The sequence below is a fragment of the Oncorhynchus kisutch genome, unplaced genomic scaffold (genome assembly GCF_002021735.2).
Source record: "Oncorhynchus kisutch isolate 150728-3 unplaced genomic scaffold, Okis_V2 scaffold4052, whole genome shotgun sequence".
Lineage (NCBI taxonomy): Eukaryota > Metazoa > Chordata > Actinopteri > Salmoniformes > Salmonidae > Oncorhynchus > Oncorhynchus kisutch.
In genome coordinates this window covers 55,185-81,653 of record NW_022265997.1, presented here as the reverse complement: position 1 = coordinate 81,653, position 26,469 = coordinate 55,185, and the positions used below count along the sequence as shown (strand labels likewise).

Below are 26,469 nucleotides of genomic sequence, written 5' to 3'. Positions count from 1 at the left end.
ACTAACTGACTGGGGCTGTTCTGTAATATCATCACTGGGCTATGACCCCTACTAACTGACTGGGACTGTTCTGTTCTGCAATACCATCACTGGGCTATGATCCCTACTAACTGACTGGGGCTGTTCTGTAATATCATCACTGGGCTATGACCCCTACTAACTGACTGGGACTGTTCTGTTCTGCAATACCATCACTGGGCTATGACCCCTACTAACTGACTGGGGCTGTTCTGTAATATCATCACTGGGCTATGACCCCTACTAACTGACTGGGACTGTTCTGTTCTGCAATACCATCACTGGGCTATGACCCCTACTAACTGACTGGGGCTGTTCTGTAATATCATCACTGGGCTATGACCCCTACTAACTGACTGGGGCTGTTCTGTAATATCATCACTGGGCTATGACCCCTACTAACTGACTGGGGCTGTTCTGTTCCGTAATACCATCACTGGGCTATGACCCCTACTAACTGACTGGGGCTGTTCTGTAATATCACGACTGGGCTATGACCCCTACTAACTGACTGGGGCTGTTCTATAATATCATCACTGGGCTACGACCCCTACTAACTGACTGGGGCTGTTCTGTAATATCACGACTGGGCTATGACCCCTACTAACTGACTGGGGCTGTTCTGTAATATCACTGGGCTACGACCTCTACTAACTGACTGGGGCTGTTCTGTAATATCATCACTGGGCTATGACCCCTACTAACTGACTGGGACTGTTCTGTTCTGCAATACCATCACGGGGCTATGACCCCTACTAACTGACTGGGGCTGTTCTGTAATATCATCACTGAGCTATGACCCCTACTAACTGACTGGGGCTGTTCTGTAATATCATCACTGGGCTATGACCCCTACTAACTGACTGGGGCTGTTCTGTAATATCATCACTGGGCTATGACCCCTACTAACTGACTGGGGCTGTTCTGTTCTGTAATACCATCACTGGGCTATGACCCCTACTAACTGACTGGGGCTGTTCTGTTCTGTAATACCATCACTGGGCTACGACCCCTACTAACTGACTGGGGCTGTTCTGTAATATCATCACTGGGCTATGACCCCTACTAACTGACTGGGGCTGTTCTGTAATATCACTGGGCTATGACACCTACTAACTGACTGGGACTTATGTGTTGTGAGTCACAACAGCTGCCATTCTACCAGCCTCCACCAGGGGGCAGCAGTAACATAGTAACAGCCTCCAGTCCTCCTCTCCTTTGTTCCTGTAGTCACATCTGCTCTCCATTCTAGAAAGATCCTTGGGATCTGGAGCCACTATCAACTCTACAAGGCTGTTCATATTTGTTTGAGGATTTAAACTTTCTGCAACCTAAGAAATGTGTTTTTTATGCTAGCCTTCACACAGTCCAAGGCAAACTGGTATCAGATGAAGCTATTGAGCCCTATTGGTTGACAGCTGTTTTAGGAGAAATATCTAATTCTCCACATCAGATATAATTTTCCTAGTATGACAAAGGTGAGGAGCCCATTCCATTCATCCCACTAATGATCTATTTATCTGTCTTCTAGCATACCTCTGACTGGTCACGGCTGAGCTAGTCCAGTCCAGAACAGCCCAGAACAGTCCAGCCCAGAGCAGTCCAGCCCAGAGCATACTTGCGTGATGACGAGTAATGTGACTATCCCTCCCTGAGAACAGAACCAACCAACCCCTCCCTGTACTGATCCTCTCAACCTGAGTAGAACAGAACCAACCAACCCCTCCCTGTACTGATCCTCTCAACCTGAGTAGAACAGAACCAACCAACCCCTCCCTGTACTGATCCTCTGTCAACCTGAGTAGAACAGAACCAACCCCTCCCTGTACTGATCCTCTGTCAACCTGAGTAGAACAGAACCAACCCCTCCCTGTACTGATCAACCTGAGTAGAACATAACCAAACCCTCCCTGTACTGATCCTCTGTCAACCTGAGGAGACACTACATAGGGAATAGGGTGCAGAATGGAACCACCACATCTGAGCTTGCAGCTGGTCACACTACATAGGGAATAGGGTGCACTACATAGGGAATAGGGTGCAGAACGGTTGTCTAGCAGTGATCAACAACCAATTCGAAAGAGCATGAAGTTTGAAAATAATAGAAATGGGCAAATGTTGTACAATCCAGGTGTGCAAAGCTCTTAGAGACGAACAGCTGGAATCACTGCCAACGCTCTTAGAGACGAACAGCTGGAATCACTGCCAACGCTCTTAGAGACGAACAGCTGGAATCACTGCCAACGCTCTTAGAGACGAACAGCTGGAATCACTGCCAACGCTCTTAGAGACGAACAGCTGGAATCACTGCCAAAGCTCTTAGAGACGAACAGCTGGAATCACTGCCAAAGCTCTTAGAGACGAACAGCTGGAATCACTGCCAAAGCTCTTAGAGACGAACAGCTGGAATCACTGCCAAAGCTCTTAGAGACGAACAGCTGGAATCACTGCCAAAGCTCTTAGAGACGAACAGCTGGAATCACTGCCAACGCTCTTAGAGACGAACAGCTGGAATCACTGCCAAAGCTCTTAAGAGACGAACAGCTGGAATCACTGCCAAAGCTCTTAGAGGCGAACAGCTGGAATCACTGCCAAAGCTCTTAGAGGCGAACAGCTGGAATCACTGCCAAAGCTCTTAGAGACGAACAGCTGGAATCACTGCCAAAGCTCTTAGAGACGAACAGCTGGAATCACTGCCAACGCTCTTAGAGACGAACAGCTGGAATCACTGCCAACGCTCTTAGAGACGAACAGCTGGAATCACTGCCAACGCTCTTAGAGACGAACAGCTGGAATCACTGGCTCATAGGCACCCTACATCCTATAGAGGACACTGCTTTAGACCAGGGCTCACAGGGAGGGTTAACCCGCGTTACACACAGTGAGGGTTAACCCGCGTTACTCACAGTGAGGGTTAACCCGCGTTACTCACAGTGAGGGTTAACCCGCGTTACTCACAGTGAGGGTTAACCCGCGTTACTCACAGTGAGGGTTAACCCGCGTTACTCACAGTGAGGGTTAACCCGCGTTACTCACAGTGAGGGTTAACCCGCGTTACTCACAGGGAGGGTTAACCCGCGTTACTCACAGGGAGGGTTAACCCGCGTTACTCACAGGGAGGGTTAACCCGCGTTACTCACAGGGAGGGTTAACCCGCGTTACTCACAGGGAGGGTTAACCCGCGTTACTCACAGGGAGGGTTAACCCGCGTTACTCACAGGGAGGGTTAACCCGCGTTACTCACAGGGAGGGTTAACCCGCGTTACTCACAGGGAGAGTTAACCCGCGTTACTCACAGGGAGGGTTAACCCGCGTTACTCACAGGGAGGGTTAACCCGCGTTACTCACAGGGAGGGTTAACCCGCGTTACTCACAGGGAGGGTTAACCCGCGTTACTCATAGGGAGGGTTAACCCGCATTACTCATAGGGAGGGTTAACACAGACCCAGCTATAGAGGATGTTTGAGGAAGGTGGAGACCAGAGTCTTACTGTGGTATAATTGGCTCCCTCTTCAGATCAATGATTAACAGACCAGTGGAAGGTACTAGGTGATGGGTTCATGTAAGGACCTGTGTGTGTGTGTGTGTGTGTGTGTGTGTGTGTGTGTGTGTGTGTGTGTGTGTGTGCGTGCGGGGGAGACATGTCCTACCTGTTCTGTCGGTCGAGTTTGCGGCGAGCGCCCTCCTGCTCACGGCAGGGTTGCCGGCATGGGCCGTATAGATCTGATTGGCTGCTGCGTCGTCGAGGGGTATCTGAGTCAGGTCGTGCATACTGAAGCTCCTCAGCTTCTCTGTGATCGCCCCCTGGCCCTACACACACACACACACAGTTAGTGTCACCACTGGGATAACACTGTCCTCTAAACGCCTCCCCTCTCCTCATGACATCATGGCTCCAGTATCTTACTGTGCTCCGACAAAATACAGTAACAGGCTGATGGAGTGTTTGTGTTCTGACACAGTAACAGGCTGAGGGAGTGTTTGTGTTCTGACACAGTAACAGGCTGAGGGAGTGTTTGTGTTCTGACACAGTAACAGGCTGAGGGAGTGTTTGTGTTCTGACACAGTAACAGGCTGAGGGAGTGTTTGTGTTCTGACACAGTAACAGGCTGAGGGAGTGTTTGTGTTCTGATACAGTAACAGGCTGAGGGAGTGTTTGTGTTCTGACACAGTAACAGGCTGAGGGAGTGTTTGTGTTGTTGTGTTCTGACACAGTAACATGCTGAGGGAGTGTTTGTGTTCTGACACAGTAACAGGCTGAGGGAGTGTTTGTGTTCTGACACAGTAACAGGCTGAGGGAGTGTTTGTGTTCTGACACAGTAACAGGCTGAGGGAGTGTTTGTGTTCTGACACAGTAACATGCTGAGGGAGTGTTTGTGTTCTGACACAGTAACAGGCTGAGGGAGTGTTTGTGTCATTGTGTTCTGACACAGTAACAGGCTGAGGGAGTGTTTGTGTTCTGACACAGTAACAGGCTGAGGGAGTGTTTGTGTCATTGTGTTCTGACACAGTAACAGGCTGAGGGAGTGTTTGTGTTCTGACACAGTAACAGGCTGAGGGAGTGTTTGTGTTGTTGTGTTCTGACACAGTAACATGCTGAGGGAGTGTTTGTGTTCTGACACAGTAACAGGCTGAGGGAGTGTTTGTGTTCTGACACAGTAACAGGCTGAGGGAGTGTTTGTGTTCTGACACAGTAACATGCTGAGGGAGTGTTTGTGTTCTGACACAGTAACAGGCTGAGGGAGTGTTTGTGTTCTGACACAGTAACAGGCTGAGGGAGTGTTTGTGTTCTGACACAGTAACAGGCTGAGGGAGTGTTTGTGTTCTGACACAGTAACAGGCTGAGGGAGTGTTTGTGTTCTGACACAGTAACAGGCTGAGGGAGTGTTTGTGTTCTGACACAGTAACAGGCTGAGGGAGTGTTTGTGTTCTGACACAGTAACAGGCTGAGGGAGTGTTTGTGTTCTGACACAGTAACAGGCTGAGGGAGTGTTTGTGTTCTGACACAGTAACAGGCTGAGGGAGTGTTTGTGTTCTGACACAGTAACAGGCTGAGGGAGTGTTTGTGTTCTGACACAGTAACAGGCTGAGGGAGTGTTTGTGTTCTGACACAGTAACAGGCTGAGGGAGTGTTTGTGTTCTGACACAGTAACAGGCTGAGGGAGTGTTTGTGTCATTGTTTTCTGACACAGTAACAGGCTGAGGGAGTGTTTGTGTTCTGACACAGTAACATGCTGAGGGAGTGTTTGTGTTCTGACACAGTAACATGCTGAGGGAGTGTTTGTGTTCTGACACAGTAACAGGCTGAGGGAGTGTTTGTGTTCTGACACAGTAACAGGCTGATGGAGTGTTTGTGTTCTGACACAGTAACATGCTGAGGGAGTGTTTGTGTTCTGACACAGTAACAGGCTGAGGGAGTGTTTGTGTTGTGGTGTTCTGACAGACAGTAACAGGCTGAGGGAGTGTTTGTGTCATTGTGTTCTGACACAGTAACATGCTGAGGGAGTGTTTGTGTTCTGACACAGTAACATGCTGAGGGAGTGTTTGTGTTCTGACACAGTAACAGGCTGAGGGAGTGTTTGTGTTCTGATACAGTAACAGGCTGAGGGAGTGTTTGTGTTCTGACACAGTAACAGGCTGATGGAGTGTTTGTGTTCTGACACAGTAACATGCTGAGGGAGTGTTTGTGTTCTGACACAGTAACAGGCTGAGGGAGTGTTTGTGTTGTGGTGTTCTGACAGACAGTAACAGGCTGAGGGAGTGTTTGTGTCATTGTGTTCTGACACAGTAACATGCTGAGGGAGTGTTTGTGTTGTTGTGTTCTGACAGACAGTAACAGGCTGAGGGAGTGTTTGTGTCATTGTGTTCTCACACAGTAACATGCTGAGGGAGTGTTTGTGTTGTGGTGTTCTGACAGACAGTAACAGGCTGAGGGAGTGTTTGTGTTGTGGTGTTCTGACAGACAGTAACAGGCTGAGGGAGTGTTTGTGTTGTGGTGTTCTGACAGACAGTAACAGGCTGAGGGAGTGTTTGTGTTGTGGTGTTCTGACAGACAGTAACATGCTGAGGGAGTGTTTGTGTTCTGACACAGTAACAGGCTGAGGGAGTGTTTGTGTTCTGATACAGTAACAGGCTGAGGGAGTGTTTGTGTTCTGACACAGTAACAGGCTGATGGAGTGTTTGTGTTCTGACACAGTAACAGGCTGAGGGAGTGTTTGTGTTGTGGTGTTCTGACAGACAGTAACAGGCTGAGGGAGTGTTTGTGTTGTGGTGTTCTGACAGACAGTAACAGGCTGAGGGAGTGTTTGTGTTGTGGTGTTCTGACAGACAGTAACAGGCTGAGGGAGTGTTTGTGTTGTGGTGTTCTGACAGACAGTAACATGCTGAGGGAGTGTTTGTGTTTGTGTAAAACTACTACATAAGTTAAATTCCTAGAATCTATTCACAGTGTTTATCATCGTGTTTTCAAACAGCTTATGACAACGCAGAACCTTTTCCATAACAGAACTGGGGAACAGACAGGATGTGTACTATCATGAAGGGAACATTAGTGGTTGTGTGTGCAGCACAGCTTGACAACATCACAGAAAATACCAAAAAGATAAAAGACTAGCAAACGCCATAAAAAAACGATGAATAGGTGAATCTATGAATGATCTGAGTAGGGCTGGGCGGTATACTATGTTTAGCATATACCGGTATTGATGCACGGACTGGTTTGGGTTTTTAACTTTACCTTCTATCCCAGGTATTTGAATGTTTGACTTGTTAAATGTGATGGCAGTGTGTAACGTCCATGTGTTCCTCTCTCTTTATGACGCCTTCCGCACACACCTAGCCCCGCCCCATGTCACTCAAGGAGCGCATTGGGTGTTCTTCAACCACGTGACCCGTGTGTTCCGTCTGCCTGGTCAATGCAGCACAAGTAACACTGTTGACGACAACAATGCTGCGTTCCCTTTGCTTCTTAATATATAAATCTACTAGCGTTCTATAATTAGCTTGTTTGTCTTTTCTTAGTAAGTTGTTCCTAAATCTTGTTAGCCGCTAATTGTTAGCCACTAATGCTAATCGCTAGCTAGCGAATAAATGTACTGCGTAAGAGCAAACGTAACTTAGCTAGCTAATACAGCCTGATAATACCAGTGATTGTGTAGGCCTAAATCAGCATGTTGTTTGTGCAACAGTGTCTTATAAATTAAAGAGGTAAACGCAAAGCAAGAATATGTTAGCTACATGAAGTAGTTATGACAACACGTTCAATCTAGCCAAAGATTATAGGATCCCCTAGGAAACACTTATCAACACATTAGTTCCTACCCTGTCAACAACTCCTCCCTGGCAATTTCATTCGTTGTCTCAGTCAAACACTGTATTAAAAGTGCCCAATTATATTTTAACTATATAATATACATTCTATTTCCATGATTCCAACAGTTAACCCAAGTGTTTCGCTCTAAATCTCAAGTCAAATTGCAACATTTGGTTAAAAATAAGGCCCAGATGACTTGCCCATATAATGCAGCCCTACGGGACAGTGTGGAAATTCTCAATATGCAGAAATTGAATTTATAAAAAAATGTCTATAATCGTGATATGTATTATTATCGGGATATGTGAGATTTTGGCCATAATCGCCCAGCCCTAGATCTGAGGTATTTCTGCATGCTACAGTAAAATATATCTATCATTATTACCTCAGAGAGCTGCCACTAGTAGTGCTGTGCCCCTAGAGACAGACTGCATGTCAGACAAGATTGGTAGAAAGACAGATCAACACCAACGTTATAACACAGTCAGGAGAACAGGAAAAAAAGAAGAGACTAGGGGGGGAAAAGTAGAGCCATAGAAGACCTGATCAATTGGCTGGTTTAATAGAGGCAGAGTAGAGACATAAAATATATGTATTTACAAGCTCCAGGAAGAGACAGTGAGAGAGGCTGCTGGATGCAGAGTCAAGGTTATATGCGGTTTCTGACTTTGTGTTGAGAGATAGGACATAGAAAGAAGGCAGCCTATTGTTTTATCCAGGCCTGGACCGAGGCTCTGTCCCAGCTAGCATGCTCAGGTTGTTTATCCAGGCCTGGACCGAGGCTCTGTCCCAAATCTGTTTCCCCACCCCAGGTTTCAGATTTCTGCCTATTTTCTTCTCGCAAAAATCACACTAATAGAAAAAACCTTTTGGATGTTCTTAGTCCATAATGTGGAGACCACTTTGGAGGTCTGGGAAAAATCTAAGAAACATGCAATTTTTTTGGTGTTGATACCCTTTAATTCAAGTGCAAGAAACTTGTATGGTTAGTGGTGTTCCAAGTGGCCGAGTTTGCAAAAACAAAATGGCCACTTGATCGACGCAAATAATCAACTCATTCTGGCTGGTAGGCAGAGGCTACTTTGTAGTTAACATTTTATATATATATTTTTTAAAATTTGAAAGCCTTTCCATCTACCAGAAGACGGTTATCATGAATTGCGTCAACGCTAACAGGTAGACACACACACTGGGGCATTCCTGTGTCCTTTCAGAAAGTTGTAGGAAAATACCAAAACCACTGATACACTTTGTTCATGCGTTTTGATTAACTGGGTTCAAACTAATATACGTTTTCTAATAAATTCAATACATTTAGCTGATTTCCTACTAAGGTCAACACATTTTAGAATATTGTTGAATTCCGTTTTAAAATGCCTGGATTCCGTCCTCATGGCAGACTTTATAGGGCTCAACACTAGCATGTTCCTATTGTTAGTCACAACCAGTCAGCCACCGGACACAATACCAGCACATCAATCAGATCCGCCTGGCTTCAACAGACAAGACCGATGCCTCCATGGAACTCTCGGTCTCTGAAGCAACAATAGTCCTATTAAGAGTAGAGAAGGAGAACAAACACTAGTCCCTCTGTGTTGAGTCCTGATGACACAGCCCAGGGACTGGCACGGCTGTTAGCCCAGGGACTGACACGTGCTGCTCTGTGCATGGCTGTTAGCCCAGGGACTGGCACGTGCTGCTCTGTGCATGGCTGTTAGCCCAGGGACTGGCACGTGCTGCTCTGTGCATGGCTGTTGGCACGTGCTGCTCTGTGCATGGCTGTTGGCACGTGCTGCTCTGTGCATGGCTGTTGGCACGTGCTGCTCTGTGCATGGCTGTTGGCACGTGCTGCTCTGTGCATGGCTGTTGGCACGTGCTGCTCTGTGCATGGCTGTTGGCACGTGCTGCTCTGTGCATGGCTGTTGGCACGTGCTGCTCTGTGCATGGCTGTTGGCACGTGCTGCTCTGTGCATGGCTGTTGGCACGTGCTGCTCTGTGCATGGCTGTTAGCCCAGGGACTGGCACGTGCTGCTCTGTGCATGGCTGTTAGCCCAGGGACTGGCACGTGCTGCTCTGTGCATGGCTGTTAGCCCAGGGACTGGCACGTGCTGCTCTGTGCATGGCTGTTAGCCCAGGGACTGGCACGTGCTGCTCTGTGCATGGCTGTTAGCCCAGGGACTGGCACGTGCTGCTCTGTGCATGGCTGTTAGCCCAGGGACTGGCACGTGCTGCTCTGTGCATGGCTGTTAGCCTAGGGACTGGCACGTGCTGCTCTGTGCATGGCTGTTAGCCCAGGGACTGGCACGTGCTGCTCTGTGCATGGCTGTTAGCCCAGGGACTGGCACGTGCTGCTCTGTGCATGGCTGTTAGCCCAGGGACTGGCACGTGCTGCTCTGTGCATGGCTGTTAGCCCAGGGACTGGCCCGTGCTGCTCTGTGCATGGCTGTTAGCCCAGGGACTGGCCCGTGCTGCTCTGTGCATGGCTGTTAGCCCAGGGACTGGCACGTGCTGCTCTGTGCATGGCTGTTAGCCCAGGGACTGGCACGTGCTGCTCTGTGCATGGCTGTTAGCCCAGGGACTGGCACGTGCTGCTCTGTGCATGGCTGTTAGCCCAGGGACTGGCACGTGCTGCTCTGTGCATGGCTGTTAGCCCAGGGACTGGCACGTGCTGCTCTGTGCATGGCTGTTAGCCCAGGGACTGGCACGTGCTGCTCTGTGCATGGCTGTTAGCCCAGGGACTGGCACGTGCTGCTCTGTGCATGGCTGTTAGCCCAGGGACTGGCACGTGCTGCTCTGTGCATGGCTGTTAGCCCAGGGACTGGCACGTGCTGCTCTGTGCATGGCTGTTAGCCCAGGGACTGGCACGTGCTGCTCTGTGCATGGCTGTGAGCCTAGGGACTGGCCCGTGCTGCTCTGTGCATGGCTGTGAGCCCAGGGACTGGCCCGTGCTGCTCTGTGCATGGCTGTTAGCCTAGGGACTGGCACGTGCTGCTCTGTGCATGGCTGTTAGCCCAGGGACTGGCCCGTGCTGCTCTGTGCATGGCTGTGAGCCCAGGGACTGGCCCGTGCTGCTCTGTGCATGGCTGTGAGCCCAGGGACTGGCCCGTGCTGCTCTGTGCATGGCTGTTAGCCTAGGGACTGGCACGTGCTGCTCTGTGCATGGCTGTTAGCCCAGGGACTGGCCCGTGCTGTTAGCCCAGGGACTGGCCCGTGCTGTTAGCCCAGGGACTGGCCCTTGCTGCTCTGTGCATGGCTGTTAGCCCAGGGACTGGCCCGTGCTGTTAGCCCAGGGACTGGCACGTGCTGCTCTGTGCATGGCTGTTAGCCCAGGGACTGGCCCGTGCTGCTCTGTGCATGGCTGTTAGCCCAGGGACTGGCCCGTGCTGCTCTGTGCATGGCTGTTTGCAGTTACACCCAATAGAGAATCTCACACACACACACACACGTTTCCACGTCAGTCCTTTAACAGACACGTTTCCACGTCAGTCCTTTAACAGACACGTTTCCACGTCAGTCCTTTAACAGACACGTTTCCACGTCAGTCCTTTAACAGACACGTTTCCACGTCAGTCCTTTAAACAGACACGTTTCCACGTCAGTCCTTTAAACAGACTCTTTATCCAGAGCGACTTATTTAGGGCATTCATCTTAAGATAGCTAGGTGGGACAACCACATATCACAGTAGTTAGTATAGCTAGGTGAGACAACCACATATCACAGTAGTTGGTATATTCAGATAGCTAGGTGGGACAACCACATATCACAGTAGTTAGTATATTCAGATAGCTAGGTGAGACAACCACATATCACAGTAGTTAGTATATTCAGATAGCTAGGTGAGACAACCACATATCACAGTAGTTAGTATATTCAGATAGCTAGGTGGGACAACCACATATCACAGTAGTTAGTATATTCAGATAGCTAGGTGAGACAACCACATATCACAGTAGTTAGTATATTCAGATAGCTAGGTGGGACAACCACATATCACAGTAGTTAGTATATTCAGATAGCTACGTGAGACAACCACATATCACAGTAGTTAGTATATTCAGATAGCTAGGTGGGACAACCACATATCACAGTAGTTAGTATATTCAGATAGCTAGGTGGGACAACCACATATCACAGTAGTTGGTATATTCAGATAGCTAGGTGAGACAACCACATATCACAGTAGTTAGTATATTCAGATAGCTAGGTGGGACAACCACATATCACAGTAAGTACATTTTTCCTCAAAGTATCATATTAGCAAAGTCAGAGCCAGTTACAAGGGTGGGGGGTGGGGGGGGGGGGGGACTCGTGCAGTACTTGCCTTGACAGCTGCGGAGACAGCTGCAGTAGCAGCTATACTTAGGCCCTGCTTGCCGAAGGTCACCATGGTCTCGTAGCTACGCTCCTTGGCCTGGACAATGTACTCATCTATCTCCTGGTGACAACAACCGTTACAGAGACAAACAGAGAGTCAGTTCACAGAATAACAACTATAGTATGCAACAACATGTCAAAACCCATGACAACACAAAAGCTAAATATCTTGTCATCAACTGACAGCAGATCATTTTACGTGTCAGCCAGCTTTCTTAGTAGAAGGAATAAAAACTAATCTAGGATTCAAACGCATTCTTCTGTTGCTTGACAAGGCTTCATATTCAAACACATGTGATACACAGTTACAGTGCTCAGTCAGTCTTACCCTCTCTCTTGAGGACAGTAGAGGATGGAGACACTTCCGGTAGATGAGACTAGCTCCTCTGGTGTAGGGAGACAGCAACCAGATAACAAATGCTATCTTAATCTCATAGTATAGGGGGAACCTAGAGAGAGACACCACATTACAGTATTAACCTAGAGAGACCAGATATCTCATAGTACAGGGGGTACCTAGAGAGAGACCAGCGTTAGGGAAAGGGTTAGCGTTAGGGAAAGGCATTGGGTTACGGTTAGGGAAAGGGTTAGCGTTAGGGAAAGGCATTGTGTTACGGTTAGGGAAAGGGTTAGCGTTAGGGAAAGGGTTAGCGTTAGGGAAAGGCATTGTGTTACGGTTAGGGAAAGGGTTAGCGTTAGGGAAAGGCATTGGGTTACGGTTAGGGAAAGGCATTGTGTTACGGAAAGGGTTAGCGTTAGGGAAAGGGTTAGCGTTAGGGAAAGGGTTAGGGTTAGGGAAAGGCATTGTGTTAGGGTTAGGGAAAGGCATTGTGTTAGGGTTAGGGAAAGGCATTGTGTTAGGGTTAGGGAAAGGCATTGTGTTAGGGTTAGGGAAAGGCATTGTGTTAGGGTTAGGGAAAGGCATTGTGTTAGGGTTAGGGAAAGGCATTGTGTTAGGGTTAGGGAAAGGCATTGTGTTAGGGTTAGGGAAAGGCATTGTGTTAGGGTTAGGGAAAGGCATTGTGTTAGGGTTAGGGAAAGGCATTGTGTTAGGGTTAGGGAAAGGCATTGTGTTAGGGTTAGGGAAAGGCATTGTGTTAGGGTTAGGGAAAGGCATTGTGTTAGGGTTAGGGAAAGGCATTGTGTTAGGGTTAGGGAAAGGCATTGTGTTAGGGTTAGGGAAAGGCATTGTGTTAGGGTTAGGGAAAGGCATTGTGTTAGGGTTAGGGAAAGGCATTGTGTTAGGGTTAGGGAAAGGCATTGTGTTAGGGTTAGGGAAAGGCATTGTGTTAGGGTTAGGGAAAGGCATTGTGTTAGGGTTAGGGAAAGGCATTGTGTTAGGGTTAGGGAAAGGCATTGTGTTAGGGTTAGGGAAAGGCATTGTGTTAGGGTTAGGGAAAGGCATTGTGTTAGGGTTAGGGAAAGGCATTGTGTTAGGGTTAGGGAAAGGCATTGTGTTAGGGTTAGGGAAAGGCATTGTGTTAGGGTTAGGGAAAGGCATTGTGTTAGGGTTAGGGAAAGGCATTGTGTTATGGTTAGGGAAAGGCATTGTGTTAGGGTTAGGGAAAGGCATTGTGTTAGGGTTAGGGAAAGGCATTGTGTTAGGGAAAGGCATTGTGTTAGGGTTAGGGAAAGGCATTGTGTTAGGGTTAGGGAAAGGCTGTGTTAGGGTTAGGGAAAGGCATTGTGTTAGGGTTAGGGAAAGGCATTGTGTTAGGGTTAGGGAAAGGCATTGTGTTAGGGTTAGGGAAAGGCATTGTGTTAGGGTTAGGGAAAGGCATTGTGTTAGGGTTAGGGAAAGGCTGTGTGTTAGGGTTAGGGAAAGGCATTGTGTTAGGGTTAGGGAAAGGCATTGTGTTAGGGTTAGGGAAAGGCATTGTGTTAGGGTTAGGGAAAGGCATTGTGTTATGGTTAGGGAAAGGCATTGTGTTATGGTTAGGGAAAGGCATTGTGTTATGGTTAGGGAAAGGCATTGTGTTATGGTTAGGGAAAGGGTTAGCATTAGGGAAAGGCATTGTGTTACGGTTAGGGAAAGGGTTAGCGTTAGGGAAAGGTATTGTGTTAGCGTACCGCCGTCCACTGCTATTCATTTTCTGCCAGTCAAACATACTGTTTGAATCCTATTAACCAGCCGACATGACACTCCTCATAAAATCTGATCGTTAGGGAAAGGCATTGTGTTACTAAATTATATTAACAAGCCGACATGACACTCCTCTTTAAAGGCTACAGTGAGGTCTGTATTCAGGCTACAGTGAGGTCTGTATTCAGGCTACAGTGAGGTCTGTATTCAGTCTCCCCAGGCTACAGTGAGGTCTGTATTCAGTCTTACCAGGCTACAGTGAGGTCTGTGATGGTCTCCACTACGGTGTAGAGAGCAAACACAATCCAGTACATCATCCAACGGACCTGTTGGAACAGAGAGAGAGAGAGAGAGAGAGATAATCAACACTTCCTACATGTTACAGTATGCTAGACATACACCTGTTGGAACAGATTTCTTAAATTAAAAATCTCTTTGAGCTGATTGGCTGGTGTTTTACAGTGTTATGTCCAAAAAGAAGCACCATGGAACTCTGCAATAAGGTGTGAGCAGCTCAGTACAGGACTACAGACTAACAGGCTAACAGGCTTCAGGCTACAGGCTAGCAGGCTACAGGCTAGCAGGCTACAGGCCAACAGGCTAGCAGGCTACAGGACTACAGACTAACAGGCTCCAGGCTAACAGGCTACAGGCCAACAGGCTACAGGCCAACAGACTAACAGGCTCCAGGCTAACAGGCTACAGGCTACAGGACTACAGACTAACAGGCTCCAGGCTAACAGGCCAACAGGCTACAGGACTACAGACTAACAGGCTAACAGGCTACAGGCTAGCAGGCTACAGGCTAGCAGGCTACAGGCCAACAGGCTACAGGCCAACAGGCTACAGGACTACAGACTAACAGGCTCCAGACTAGCAGGCTACAGGCCTACAGGCTAACAGGCTACAGGCTAACAGGCTAACGACTAACAGGCTACAGGCCTACAGACTAACAGGCTGGCCTACAGGACTACAGACCAACAGGACTAGAGACCAACAGGACTACAGACCAACAGGACTACAGGACAACAGGCTAACAAGCTTACAGGCTAACATCCAAAGCAAGCATTCCTCCCTCTTAGACAGACTCAGAGATGAGATACCTAGCCAACAAGCCATAGGCTCTGAGAAATTACATGTCAACTTGTTCTAGCTAGATTATTCCTCATGTCTAACTAAAGCCTTGTTCACACATCAGGCCTTAAGGCTAAAACCAGTCTCTCTCTCTCAAATACAGCTGTTGAAAATGTTATTTTTATTATAACATACAAAGCAAAAGAAAATAAGCATCATTGTTGCTTGTGCTGCATTGACCATGCAGACTGAACGCATGCATCTCGTGGTCAAGAGACAACAGTTGCGCTCCTTGAGTGACAGGGGGCGGGGCTAGGAGAGCAAGAGAGAGGACTCAAGTAGTGTAGTAAACTATAAAGATGGACGTCACACAAGGTGTATCACATTTAACAAACCAAACATTCAAATACCAGTATAGAAGGTAACGTAAAAACTCAGTGGTCTGTGCATCAATACCTGTCTATAGTCATATACCGCCCAGCCCTATCTGAGTGGAATGAAGGAAAACATGTTTAACAAGAGGAGGAGGAGAGGCAAAAGGACTGAGGAGAGGAGGGAGAGACGGGGGAGAGGAGAAAGGACTGAGGAGAGGAAGGGAGAGACGGGGGAGAGGAGAAAGGGCAGAGGAGAGGAAGGGAGAGACGGGGGAGAGGAGAAAGGGCAGAGGAAGGGAGAGACGGAGGAGAGGAGAAAGGGCAGAGGAGAGGAGGGAGAGACGGAGGAGAGAGAGACGGAGGAGAGGAGAAAGGGCTGAGGAGAGGAGAGAGAGACGGAGGAGAGGAGAAAGGACTGAGGAGAGGAGAGAGAGAGACGGATGAGAGGAGACGGAGGAGAGGAGGGAGAGACGGAGGAGAGGAAGGGAGAGACGGAGGAGAGGAAGGGAGAGACGGAGGAGAGGAAGGGAGAGACGGAGGAGAGGAAGGGAGAGACGGAGGAGAGGAAGGGAGAGACGGAGGAGAGGAAGGGAGAGACGGAGGAGAGGAAGGGAGAGACGGAGGAGAGGAAGGGAGAGACGGAGGAGAGGAGAAAGGGCAGAGGAGAGGAAGGGAGAGACGGAGGAGAGGAGAAAGGGCAGAGGAGAGGAAGGGAGAGACGGGGGAGAGGAGAAAGGGCAGAGGAGAGGAAGGGAGAGACGGAGGAGAGAGAGACGGAGGAGAGGAGAGAGAGAGACGGAGGAGAGGAGGGAGAGACGGAGGAGAGGAGGGAGAGACGGAGGAGAGGAGGGAGAGACAGAGGAGGGAAGGGAGAGACGGAGGAGAGGAGAAAGGGCTGAGGAGAGGAGAAAGGGCTGAGGAGAGGAGAAAGGGCTGAGGAGAGGAAGGGAGAGAGGAGAGGAGAAAGGGCAGAGGAGAGGAAGGGAGAGAGGAGAGGAGAAAGGGCAGAGGAGAGGAAGGGAGAGAGGAGAAAGGGCAGAGGAGAGGAAGGGAGAGAGGAGAGGAGAAAGGGCAGAGGAGAGGAAGGGAGAGACAGAGGAGAGGAAGGGAGAGACGGAGGAGAGGAAGGGAGAGACGGAGGAGAGGAGAAAGGGCAGAGGAGAGGAAGGGAGAGACGGAGGAGAGAGAGACGGAGGAGAGGAGAGAGAGAGACGAAGGAGAGGAGGGAGAGACGGAGGAGAGGAAGGGAGAGACGGAGGAAGGGAGAGACGGAGGAGAGGAAGGGAGAGACGGAGGAGAGGAAGGGAGAGACGGAGGAGAGGAAGGGAGAGACGGAGGAGAGGAAGGGAGAGACGGAGGAGAGGAAGGGAGAGACGGAGGAGAGGAAGGGAGTGACGGAGGAGAGGAAGGGAGTGACGGAGGAGAGGAAGGGAGAGACGGAGGAGAGGAAGGGAGAGACGGAGGAGAGGAAGGGAGAGACGGAGGAGAGGAAGGGAGAGACGGAGGAGAGGAGAAAGGGCAGAGGAGAAAGGGAGAGACGGAGGAGAGGAGAAAGGGCAGAGGAGAGGAAGGGAGAGACAGAGGAGAGGAGAAAGGGCAGAGGAGAGGAAGGGAGAGACAGAGGAGAGGAGAAAGGGCTGAGGAGAGGAGAAAGGACTGAGGAGAGGAGAAAGGACTGAGGAGAGGAGAGAGAGACGGATGAGAGGAGGGAGAGACGGAGGAGAGGAGAAAGGACTGAGGAGAGAGAGACTGAGGAGAGGAGAGAGAGACGGAGGAGAGGAAGGGAGAGACGGAGGAGAGGAAGGGAGAGACGGAGGAGAGGAAGGGAGAGACGGAGGAGAGGAAGGGAGAGACGGAGGAGAGGAAGGGAGAGACGGAGGAGAGGAAGGGAGAGACGGAGGAGAGGAAGGGAGAGACGGAGGAGAGGAAGGGAGAGACGGAGGAGAGGAAAGGAGAGACGGAGGAGAGGAAGGGAGAGACAGAGGAGAGGAGAAAGGGCAGAGGAGAGGAAGGGAGAGACGGAGGAGGGGAAGGGAGAGACGGAGGAGAGGAGAAAGGGCAGAGGAGAGGAAGGGAGAGACGGAGGAGGGGAAGGGAGAGACGGAGGAGAGGAAGGGAGAGACGGAGGAGACGGAGGAGAGGAGACCGATGATATCCTCATAAAGAACCTCTCCTAAACCTGTTGGCCACACACTCAATATAGCATTCCTGTAAAGCACCTGCTTGGAGCCCATCCTTCACAGTGCCCTGCTGCACGTCTCCACAGATAGGCACGTCAATGTGTTTGTTCCAGTCATAGGCAGTTAACTCCCATTCACATGCCTGGACTTGTCCTCAATACCTTCAGACCAGACATGGGCTGCTTTTCAAACTCATAAAAAGACACACCCTCGGGGGAACCCCACACACACACACACACACACACACACACACACACACACACACACACACACACACACACACACGCATGATGAAATCAATGATGTTGAAATAGGGGTTTTTGTACTTACATATTCCTTGACATTTTTGGTTTTCACTGCTTTGTAGGAATAGTATGCAGGATACAGGGTCCCGAAGACGAGCCTGTGTAGAGACCAGAGAAATATGAAACTATCAGCGTCAAATCATTTACCACCAAGAGAGAACATATTAAAGGACACATTCAGTTAAACTAAAGCAACAACAAGCCAGACACACCGAAAGCATCATAATCACAGGCTGCTAAGAGCTGCTGTACTGAACCAGACTCCGGAGTTTCCTGTAGTCCTCTATGTAGCCTGGTGTTAGGATGCACTACCACTCCCTACACATGGGGGGAGCTGTGACTGTTTCACAACAGAGATTTGATCCAACATGTGCTCTTAATTTACATCCTGGTGCCCAAGCTTGTCTGGGAGGGGGGAGGGGGTTAGGTTCAGTGGGGTTCTCAGGGAGAGAACACAACCCAGCACGCCCCAGTGGATGACCCACACCAGATGTAAAGCCTACACATGGTTGTATACCGAATGGCATCCTATCCACTACCCATGGGGCCCTCGTCAAAAAGTAGTCCACTACCCATGGGGCCCTCGTCAAAAAGTAGTCCACTACCCATGGGGCCCTCGTCAAAAAGTAGTCCACTAACCATGGGGCCCTCGTCAAAAAGTAGTCCACTACCCATGGGGCCCTCGTCAAAAAGTAGTCCACTACCCATGGGGCCCTCGTCAAAAAGTAGTCCACTACCCATGGGGCCCTCGTCAAAAAGTAGTCCACTACCCATGGGGCCCTCGTCAAAAAGTAGTCCACTACCCATGGGGCCCTCGTCAAAAAGTAGTCCACTACCCATGGGGCCCTCGTCAAAAAGTAGTCCACTACCCATGGGGCCCTCGTCAAAAAGTAGTCCACTACCCATGGGGCCCTCGTCAAAAGTAGTCCACTACCCATGGGGCCCTCGTCAAAAAGCAGTCCACTACCCATGGGGCCCTCGTCAAAAAGCAGTCCACTACCCCATGAGCCCTCGTCAAAAAGCAGTCCACTACCCCATGAGCCCTCGTCAAAAAGCAGTCCACTACCCCATGAGCCCTCGTCAAAAAGCAGTCCACTACCCCATGAGCCCTCGTCAAAAGAAGTACACTATATAGGGAATGCTGCCATATGGGATGTACTCTGTGTGTTATATATAGGCCCTATAGGATTCTCTCTGATCTGAGACCGGGCTGCAGTGAGGAGTCACTATGTATGTATGCATGTACATACATGTATGTATGTACAAAAATATTCCGACCCCTTGACTTTTTCCACATTTTGCTTCGTTACAGCCGCATTAAAAATATATATGTCCCCCCCTCACTTCAATCTACTCATTCCAGGGTTCTCTTTATTCAAGGTCCCTTTATAAAAATGTAGCAAATTGATTCCCTGAAGAATTCAGTGTTCTGGAGGAAAAGGTGGATCCAACCCAGTACTAGATGGGTGTACCTAATAAACTGGCCAACGAGCGTAAAAGAGTGAAATTCTCTTCCTGTTCGTTTTATGTTTCATGGCCTCTGTCCAGGGATCCACCTCACTCGCCTCCATGACAGAGTTTATTTTGCTGTTTCTATGGCAACAGCTGAGGACTATACAGGGTCTCCAAGAATAGCCGTGGTTGGCTGTAGTCAGACAGTCCTTTCTCTAAGTCTCCAACAGGGAAGGAAGGAAGGGTGTAATTTGTCAAAAGTCCTTCCACGTAACAGCTACTTGTTGAATTAAAACGGTGGTCTGCTTAGTTAATAGATGCCATTTTTCCTTCAATTTGGCTGCTGTTCTTAAAAATCAGCTTAATCTAGCGCCACCCACAACACAGATAGCAGGCAGTAGACACGCCACAGATAGCAGGCAGTAGACACGCCACAGATAGCAGGCAGTAGACACGCCACAGATAGCAGGCAGTAGACACGCCACAGATAGCAGGCAGTAGACACGCCACAGATAGCAGGCAGTAGACACGCCACAGATAGCAGGCAGTAGACACGCCAATGATAGCAGGCAGTAGACACGCCAATGATAGCAGGCAGTAGACACGCCAATGATAGCAGGCAGTAGACACGCCACAGATAGCAGGCAGTAGACACGCCACAGATAGCAGGCAGTAGAAACGCCACAGATAGCAGGCAGTAGACACGCCACAGATAGCAGGCAGTAGACACGCCACAGATAGCAGGCAGTAGACACGCCACAGATAGCAGGCAGTAGACACGCCACAGATAGCAGGCAGTAGACACGCCACAGATAGCAGGCAGTAGACATGCCACAGATAGCAGGCAGTAGACACGCCACAGATAGCAGGCAGTAGACACGCCACAGATAGCAGGCAGTAGACACGCCACAGATAGCAGGCAGTAGACACGCCACAGATAGCAGGCAGTAGACACTCCACAGATAGCAGGCAGTAGACACAACACAGATAGCAGGCAGTAGACACAACACAGATAGCAGGCAGTAGACACAACACAGATAGCAGGCAGTAGACACAACACAGATAGCAGGCAGTAGACACAACACAGATAGCAGGCAGTAGACACAACAGAAGTAGATTTACACTGGGAAGAAAACGCCAGCATCCCTTCCTACTGGACAGCAACGACTTAGTCCACCATTTAAAGTAAAGATAATGATAAAGCATATTATCACACCTCATCTAGTTCTTCAGTTTGAACAGGAGCTGCCCTGCAGGAAGTGCCAGGTCACAACGCGGCTACAGACAGGAAGTGCCAGGTCACAACGCGGCTACAGACAGGAAGTGCCAGGTCACAACGCGGCTACAGACAGGAAGTGCCAGGTCACAACGCGGCTACAGACAGGAAGTGCCAGGTCACAACGCAGCTACAGACAGGAAGTGCCAGGTCACAACGCGGCTACAGACAGGAAGTGCCAGGTCACAACGCGGCTACAGACAGGAAGTGCCAGGTCACAACGCAGCTACAGACAGGAAGTGCCAGGTCACAACGCGGCTACAGACAGGAAGTGCCAGGTCACAACGCGGCTACAGACAGGAAGTGCCAGGTCACAACGCGGCTACAGACAGGAAGTACCAGGTCACAACGCGGCTACAGACAGGAAGTGCCAGGTCACAACGCGGCTACAGACAGGAAGTGCCAGGTCACAACGCGGCTACAGACAGGAAGTGCCAGGTCACAACGCGGCTACAGACAGGAAGTGCCAGGTCACAACGCGGCTACAGACAGGAAGTGCCAGGTCACAACGCGGCTACAGACAGGAAGTGCCAGGTCACAACGCGGCTACAGACAGGAAGTGCCAGGTCACAACGCGGCTACAGACAGGAAGTACCAGGTCACAACGCGGCTACAGACAGGAAGTGCCAGGTCACAACGCGGCTACAGACAGGAAGTGCCAGGTCACAACGCGGCTACAGACAGGAAGTGCCAGGTCACAACGCGGCTACAGACAGGAAGTGCCAGGTCACAACGCGGCTACAGACAGGAAGTGCCAGGTCACAACGCGGCTACAGACAGGAAGTGCCAGGTCACAACGCGGCTACAGACAGGAAGTGCCAGGTCACAACGCGGCTACAGACAGGAAGTGCCAGGTCACAACGCGGCTACAGACAGGAAGTGCCAGGTCACAACGCGGCTACAGACAGGAAGTACCAGGTCACAACGCGGCTACAGACAGAAAGTACCAGGTCACAACGCGGCTACAGACAGGAAGTACCAGGTCACAACGCAGCTACAGACAGGAAGTACCAGGTCACAACGCGGCTACAGACAGGAAGTACCAGGTCACAACGCGGCTACAGACAGGAAGTACCAGGTCACAACGCGGCTACAGACAGGAAGTACCAGGTAATAACGTGGCTATAGACAGGAAGTACCAGATAATAACATGGCTATATACAGGGAGTGTCAAGTAATTGAGGTAGATATGTACATATAACTAGGAATATAGTGACTGATCAGAGTAAAGAGTATGTGATGAGTCATACAAGTTAGTGAAAATTTATTTTTATTTTATTTTATCTTTATTTAACTAGGCAAGTCAATTAAGAACAAATTCTTATTTTCAATGACGGCCTAGGAACAGTGGGTTAACTGCCTGTTCAGGGGCAGAACGACAGATTTGTACCTAGTCAGCTCGGGGGTTTGAACTTGCAACCTTCCGATAACTAGTCCAACACTCTAACCACTAGGCTACCCTGCCGCCCCAAAATGCAGATAGTTGAATAGTTGAAATAGCTTCTGGGACACAATCATTGGGTCTTTATTTGGATCATCTGGATGTTCCATCTGTAGATGCTTTCAGGATGGTCATACTATCAACAAACTGTTGATAAGCAATTACTTGCTCAGGTTAGGGTTAAGGCTAGGGTTAAGTTTAGTCTTAGGATAAGGGTTAAGAGGTCAGGGTTCATGTTAAGGGTTCAGAGGTCAGGGTTCATGTTAAGGGTTAAGAGGTCAGGGTTCATGTTAAGGGTTAGGAGGTCAGGGTTCATGTTAAGGGTTAAGAGGTCAGGGTTCATGTTAAGGGTTAAGAGGTCAGGGTTAAGAGGTCAGGGTTCATGTTAAGGGTTAGGAGGTCAGGGTTCATGTTAAGTGTTAGGAGGTTAGGGTTCATGTTAAGGGTTAGGAGGTTAGGGTTCATGTTAAGGGTTAGGAGGTTAGGGTTCATGTTAAGGGTTAGGAGGTTAGGGTTAAGATAAGGTTTAAGAGGTTAGGGTTCATGTTAAGGGTTAAGAGGTCAGGGTTCATGTTAAGGGTTAAGAGGTCAGGGTTCATGTTAAGGGTTAAGAGGTCAGGGATCATGTTAAGGGTTAAGGAGGTCAGGGTTCATGTTAAGGGTTAAGAGGTCAGGGTTCATGTTAAGGGTTAAGAGGTCAGGGTTCATGTTAAGGGTTAAGAGGTTAGGGTTCATGTTAAGGGTTAAGAGGTCAGGGTTCATGTTAAGGGTTAAGAGGTCAGGGTTCATGTTAAGGGTTCAGAGGTCAGGGTTCATGTTAAGGGTTAAGAGGTCAGGGTTCATGTTAAGGTTTAAGAGGTCAGGGTTCATGTTAAGGGTTAAGAGGTCAGGGTTCATGTTCAGGGTTAAGAGGTCAGGGTTCATGTTAAGGGTTAGGAGGTTAGGGTTCATGTTAAGGGTTAGGAGGTTAGGGTTCATGTTAAGGGTTAAGAGGTTAAGAGGTTAGGGTTCATGTTAATGGTTAAGAGGTCAGGGTTCATGTTAAGGGTTAGGAGGTTAGGGTTAAGATAAAGTTTAAGAGGTTAGGGTTCATGTTAAGGGTTAGGAGGTTAGGGTTCATGTTAAGGGTTAAGAGGTTAGGGTTCATGTTAATGGTTAAGAGGTCAGGGTTCATGTTAAGGGTTAGGAGGTTAGGGTTAAGATAAAGTTTAAGAGGTTAGGGTTCATGTTAATGGTTAAGAGGTCAGGGTTCATGTTAAGGGTTAAGAGGTCAGGGTTCATGTTAAGGGTTAAGAGGTCAGGGTTCATGTTAAGGGTTAGGAGAAGGGTAAGGTTAGCGTTAGTAGTTAGTCTATAGAGCACCTACAGATGGACAACACAAATAAAACATAAATGATTGTTGGCCTGCAGAAATAGACCCTGTCCCGCTCGGGGCAGGCTGGAGTATTTTCACACAGGGAAGGAGGATATTTCTCCAGAAACCTTGAACATGAAGGAGACAGAGCCTGCAGAGAGGCATCTTGAAACAATTGTGTGAAATGGGGCCTCTCTAGCAGTATGCAGCAGGAAAACACGATACACAAGCCTTGACATTCTGTTTTAGATCAACTTTCCCAGTTCTGGTAAAAAAATAAATGTAATGTCTGACAGTACACCCACTGCTCACTCACAGCTCCTAGCATGAAACCTGGGAGAGAGTCAGATGTAGAGTTACTGGGATAAAGACGGAGGAAGGATTTTAAGATCCAGGCAGAGATCTCAACTCCAACATCTGGTTTCAGCTACAGGGGTAAAGGGCTGATGGCTTTCCCCTGTGGAAATACACATCTGGTTTCAGCTACAGGGGTAAAGGGCTGATGGCTTTCCCCTGTGGAAATACACATCTGGTTTCAGCTACAGGGGTAAAGGGCTGATGGCTTTCCCCTGTGGAAATACACATATGGTTTCAGCTACAGGGGTAAAGGGCTGATGGCTTTCCCCTGTGGAAATACACATCTGGTTTCAGCTACAGGGGTAAAGGGCTGATGGCTTTCCCCTGTGGAAATACACATCTGGTTTCAGCTACAGGGGTAAAGGGCTGATGGCTTTCCCCTGTGGAAATGCACATCTGTTGCTACAGCACAATTTAGCGGTGGTACTGTCAGCCATCTTTTGAGGTTAAAATGGCGTCTTTCGTTTCCCCCAACGCAGTTAGGCCAAACCACACCCGTTATTCAGAGGGGCGTTCTACTACGCTCTCATTGGCTAGCTACGTTGTCTCACTCACAGGCGACCAGCGCAGAGACAGTGACCTTCCAAAGTAAGGATGGAAAGTGTAATTTAACAGTTAGCTGCCTGCCGTAATGCAGGTCAATTATTAGCATCATGTTTGGAATCATTTGCCCATATATTTATTTTCAGTTTCAGTGAGTTGTAAAAATGTCTCAGAGAACTCAGCTGAATTCCCTGTATTGAAGGTCAGCTAAGTTAACAGAGACTACTTAACGTTACTATCTTGGTATTAGAAGTTGTGTTATCATCATTAGCAGTCTATTATCAGGTAAAAACATGTGCTTATTATTCATAATTTCTTAAATATTTATTAGCTAATTATTCAGTCAAATACACTATGCTACAGCCATTGACTGTCTGAGCGTTAAGGGACGTTAATAGTTAGTTCGGTCCACCACATTATGTTGTTATATTCATCAATCTTGAAATACAAGGACAAACGTTATTAATCAGAGACTGAAATGTCAGGCTACGTGAACGTGGAGCCTGGGAGAGCGCTCAAAGCGTTGTAGAACGGCCCTCTGAATAAACAGGGCTTGGCTTTGGATTTAACCAAGTTGGAGAAAGATGCGTTAAAAATTACAGGCATTTCTAATCTGCCCCGGTCATTATCCAAACTAAAAATGACAGGCATTTCTAATCTGCCCCGGTCATTATCCAAACTAAAAATGACAGGCATTTCTAACCCTGCCCTGGTCATTATCCAAACTAAAATGACAGGCATTTCTAATCTGTCCTGGTCATTATCCAAACTAAAAATGACAGGCATTTCTAATCTGTCCTGGTCATTATCCAAACTAAAATGACAGGCATTTCTAATCTGTCCTGGTCATTATCCAAACTAAAATGACAGGCATTTCTAATCTGCCCTGGTCATTATCCAAACTAAAATGACAGGCATTTCTAATCTGTCCTGGTCATTATCCAAACTAAAATGACAGGCATTTCTAATCTGCCCAGGTCATTATCCAAACTAAAATGACAGGCATTTCTAATCTGCCCCGGTCATTATCCAAACTAAAATGACAGGCATTTCTAATCTGCCCTGGTCATTATCCAAACTAAAAATGACAGGCATTTCTAATCTGTCCTGGTCATTATCCAAACTAAAATGACAGGCATTTCTAATCTGTCCTGGTCATTATCCAAACTAAAATGACAGGCATTTCTAATCTGCCCTGGTCATTATCCAAACTAAAATGACAGGCATTTCTAACCCTGCCCTGGTCATTATCCAAACTAAAATGACAGGCATTTCTAATCTGCCCTGGTCATTATCCAAACTAAAATGACAGGCATTTCTAATCTGCCCAGGTCATTATCCAAACTAAAATGACAGGCATTTCTAATCTGTCCTGGTCATTATCCAAACTAAAATGACAGGCATTTCTAATCTGCCCAGGTCATTATCCAAACTAAAATGACAGGCATTTCTAATCTGCCCTGGTCATTATCCAAACTAAAATGACAGGCATTTCTAATCTGCCCAGGTCATTATCCAAACTAAAATGACAGGCATTTCTAATCTGCCCTGGTCATTATCCAAACTAAAATGACAGGCATTTCTAACCCTGCCCTGGTCATTATCCAAACTAAAATGACAGGCATTTCTAATCTGCCCAGGTCATTATCCAAACTAAAATGACAGGCATTTCTAATCTGTCCTGGTCATTATCCAAACTAAAATGACAGGCATTTCTAATCTGTCCTGGTCATTATCCAAACTAAAATGACAGGCATTTCTAATCTGTCCTGGTCATTATCCAAACTAAAATGACAACGTTCCAGTAGAAACAATAGAAAAACAAAGTGTTGGTCCCAAGAGCCAAAATAAAAGATCCCAGATATTTTCCATATGAACAAAAAGCTTATTTTTGTGCACAAATTTGTTTCCATCCCTGTCAGGGAGCATTTCTCCTTTGCCAAGGTAAGATGACAGAGCGTGCAGTTGGCATGCTGACTGCAGGAATGTCCACCAGAGCTTCTGCCAGAGAAGACGCCTCCTAAGTTAATTTAGATCATTTGTCATTACATCCAACCGGTCTCAACCACAGACCACATGTAACCACGCCAGCCCAGGACCTCTACATCGGCTAAGACCAGCCACATGTCTAGTAGAGTGGGCCAGACAGAAGCCACTCCTCAGTAAAAAGGCACATGACGGCCCGCTTGGAGTTTGCCAAAAAGTCACCTAAAGACTCTCAGACCATGAGAAACAAGATTCTCTGGTCTGATTAAACCAAGATTGAACTCTTTGTCCTTAAGGCCAAGCATCAGGTCTGGAGGAAACCTGGCACCATCCCTACGG

At 48.3% G+C, this 26,469-nt stretch overlaps 1 protein-coding gene across 1 annotated transcript in view; it reads right to left on the bottom strand.

Annotated features, from left to right (window-relative positions):
- Positions 1-26,469, bottom strand: part of LOC109877712 (receptor expression-enhancing protein 3) — a 38,291-nt gene that overhangs the window by 7,897 nt on the left and 3,925 nt on the right. The window contains exons 2-6 of the mRNA XM_031822046.1: positions 17,747-17,819; positions 14,038-14,114; positions 12,034-12,154; positions 11,653-11,766; positions 3,669-3,828 (exon numbers count right to left, since the gene is read on the bottom strand). Coding sequence (XP_031677906.1) covers positions 3,669-3,828; positions 11,653-11,766; positions 12,034-12,154; positions 14,038-14,114; positions 17,747-17,819 — 545 coding nt within the window. The remainder of the gene's footprint in view (positions 1-3,668; positions 3,829-11,652; positions 11,767-12,033; positions 12,155-14,037; positions 14,115-17,746; positions 17,820-26,469) is intronic.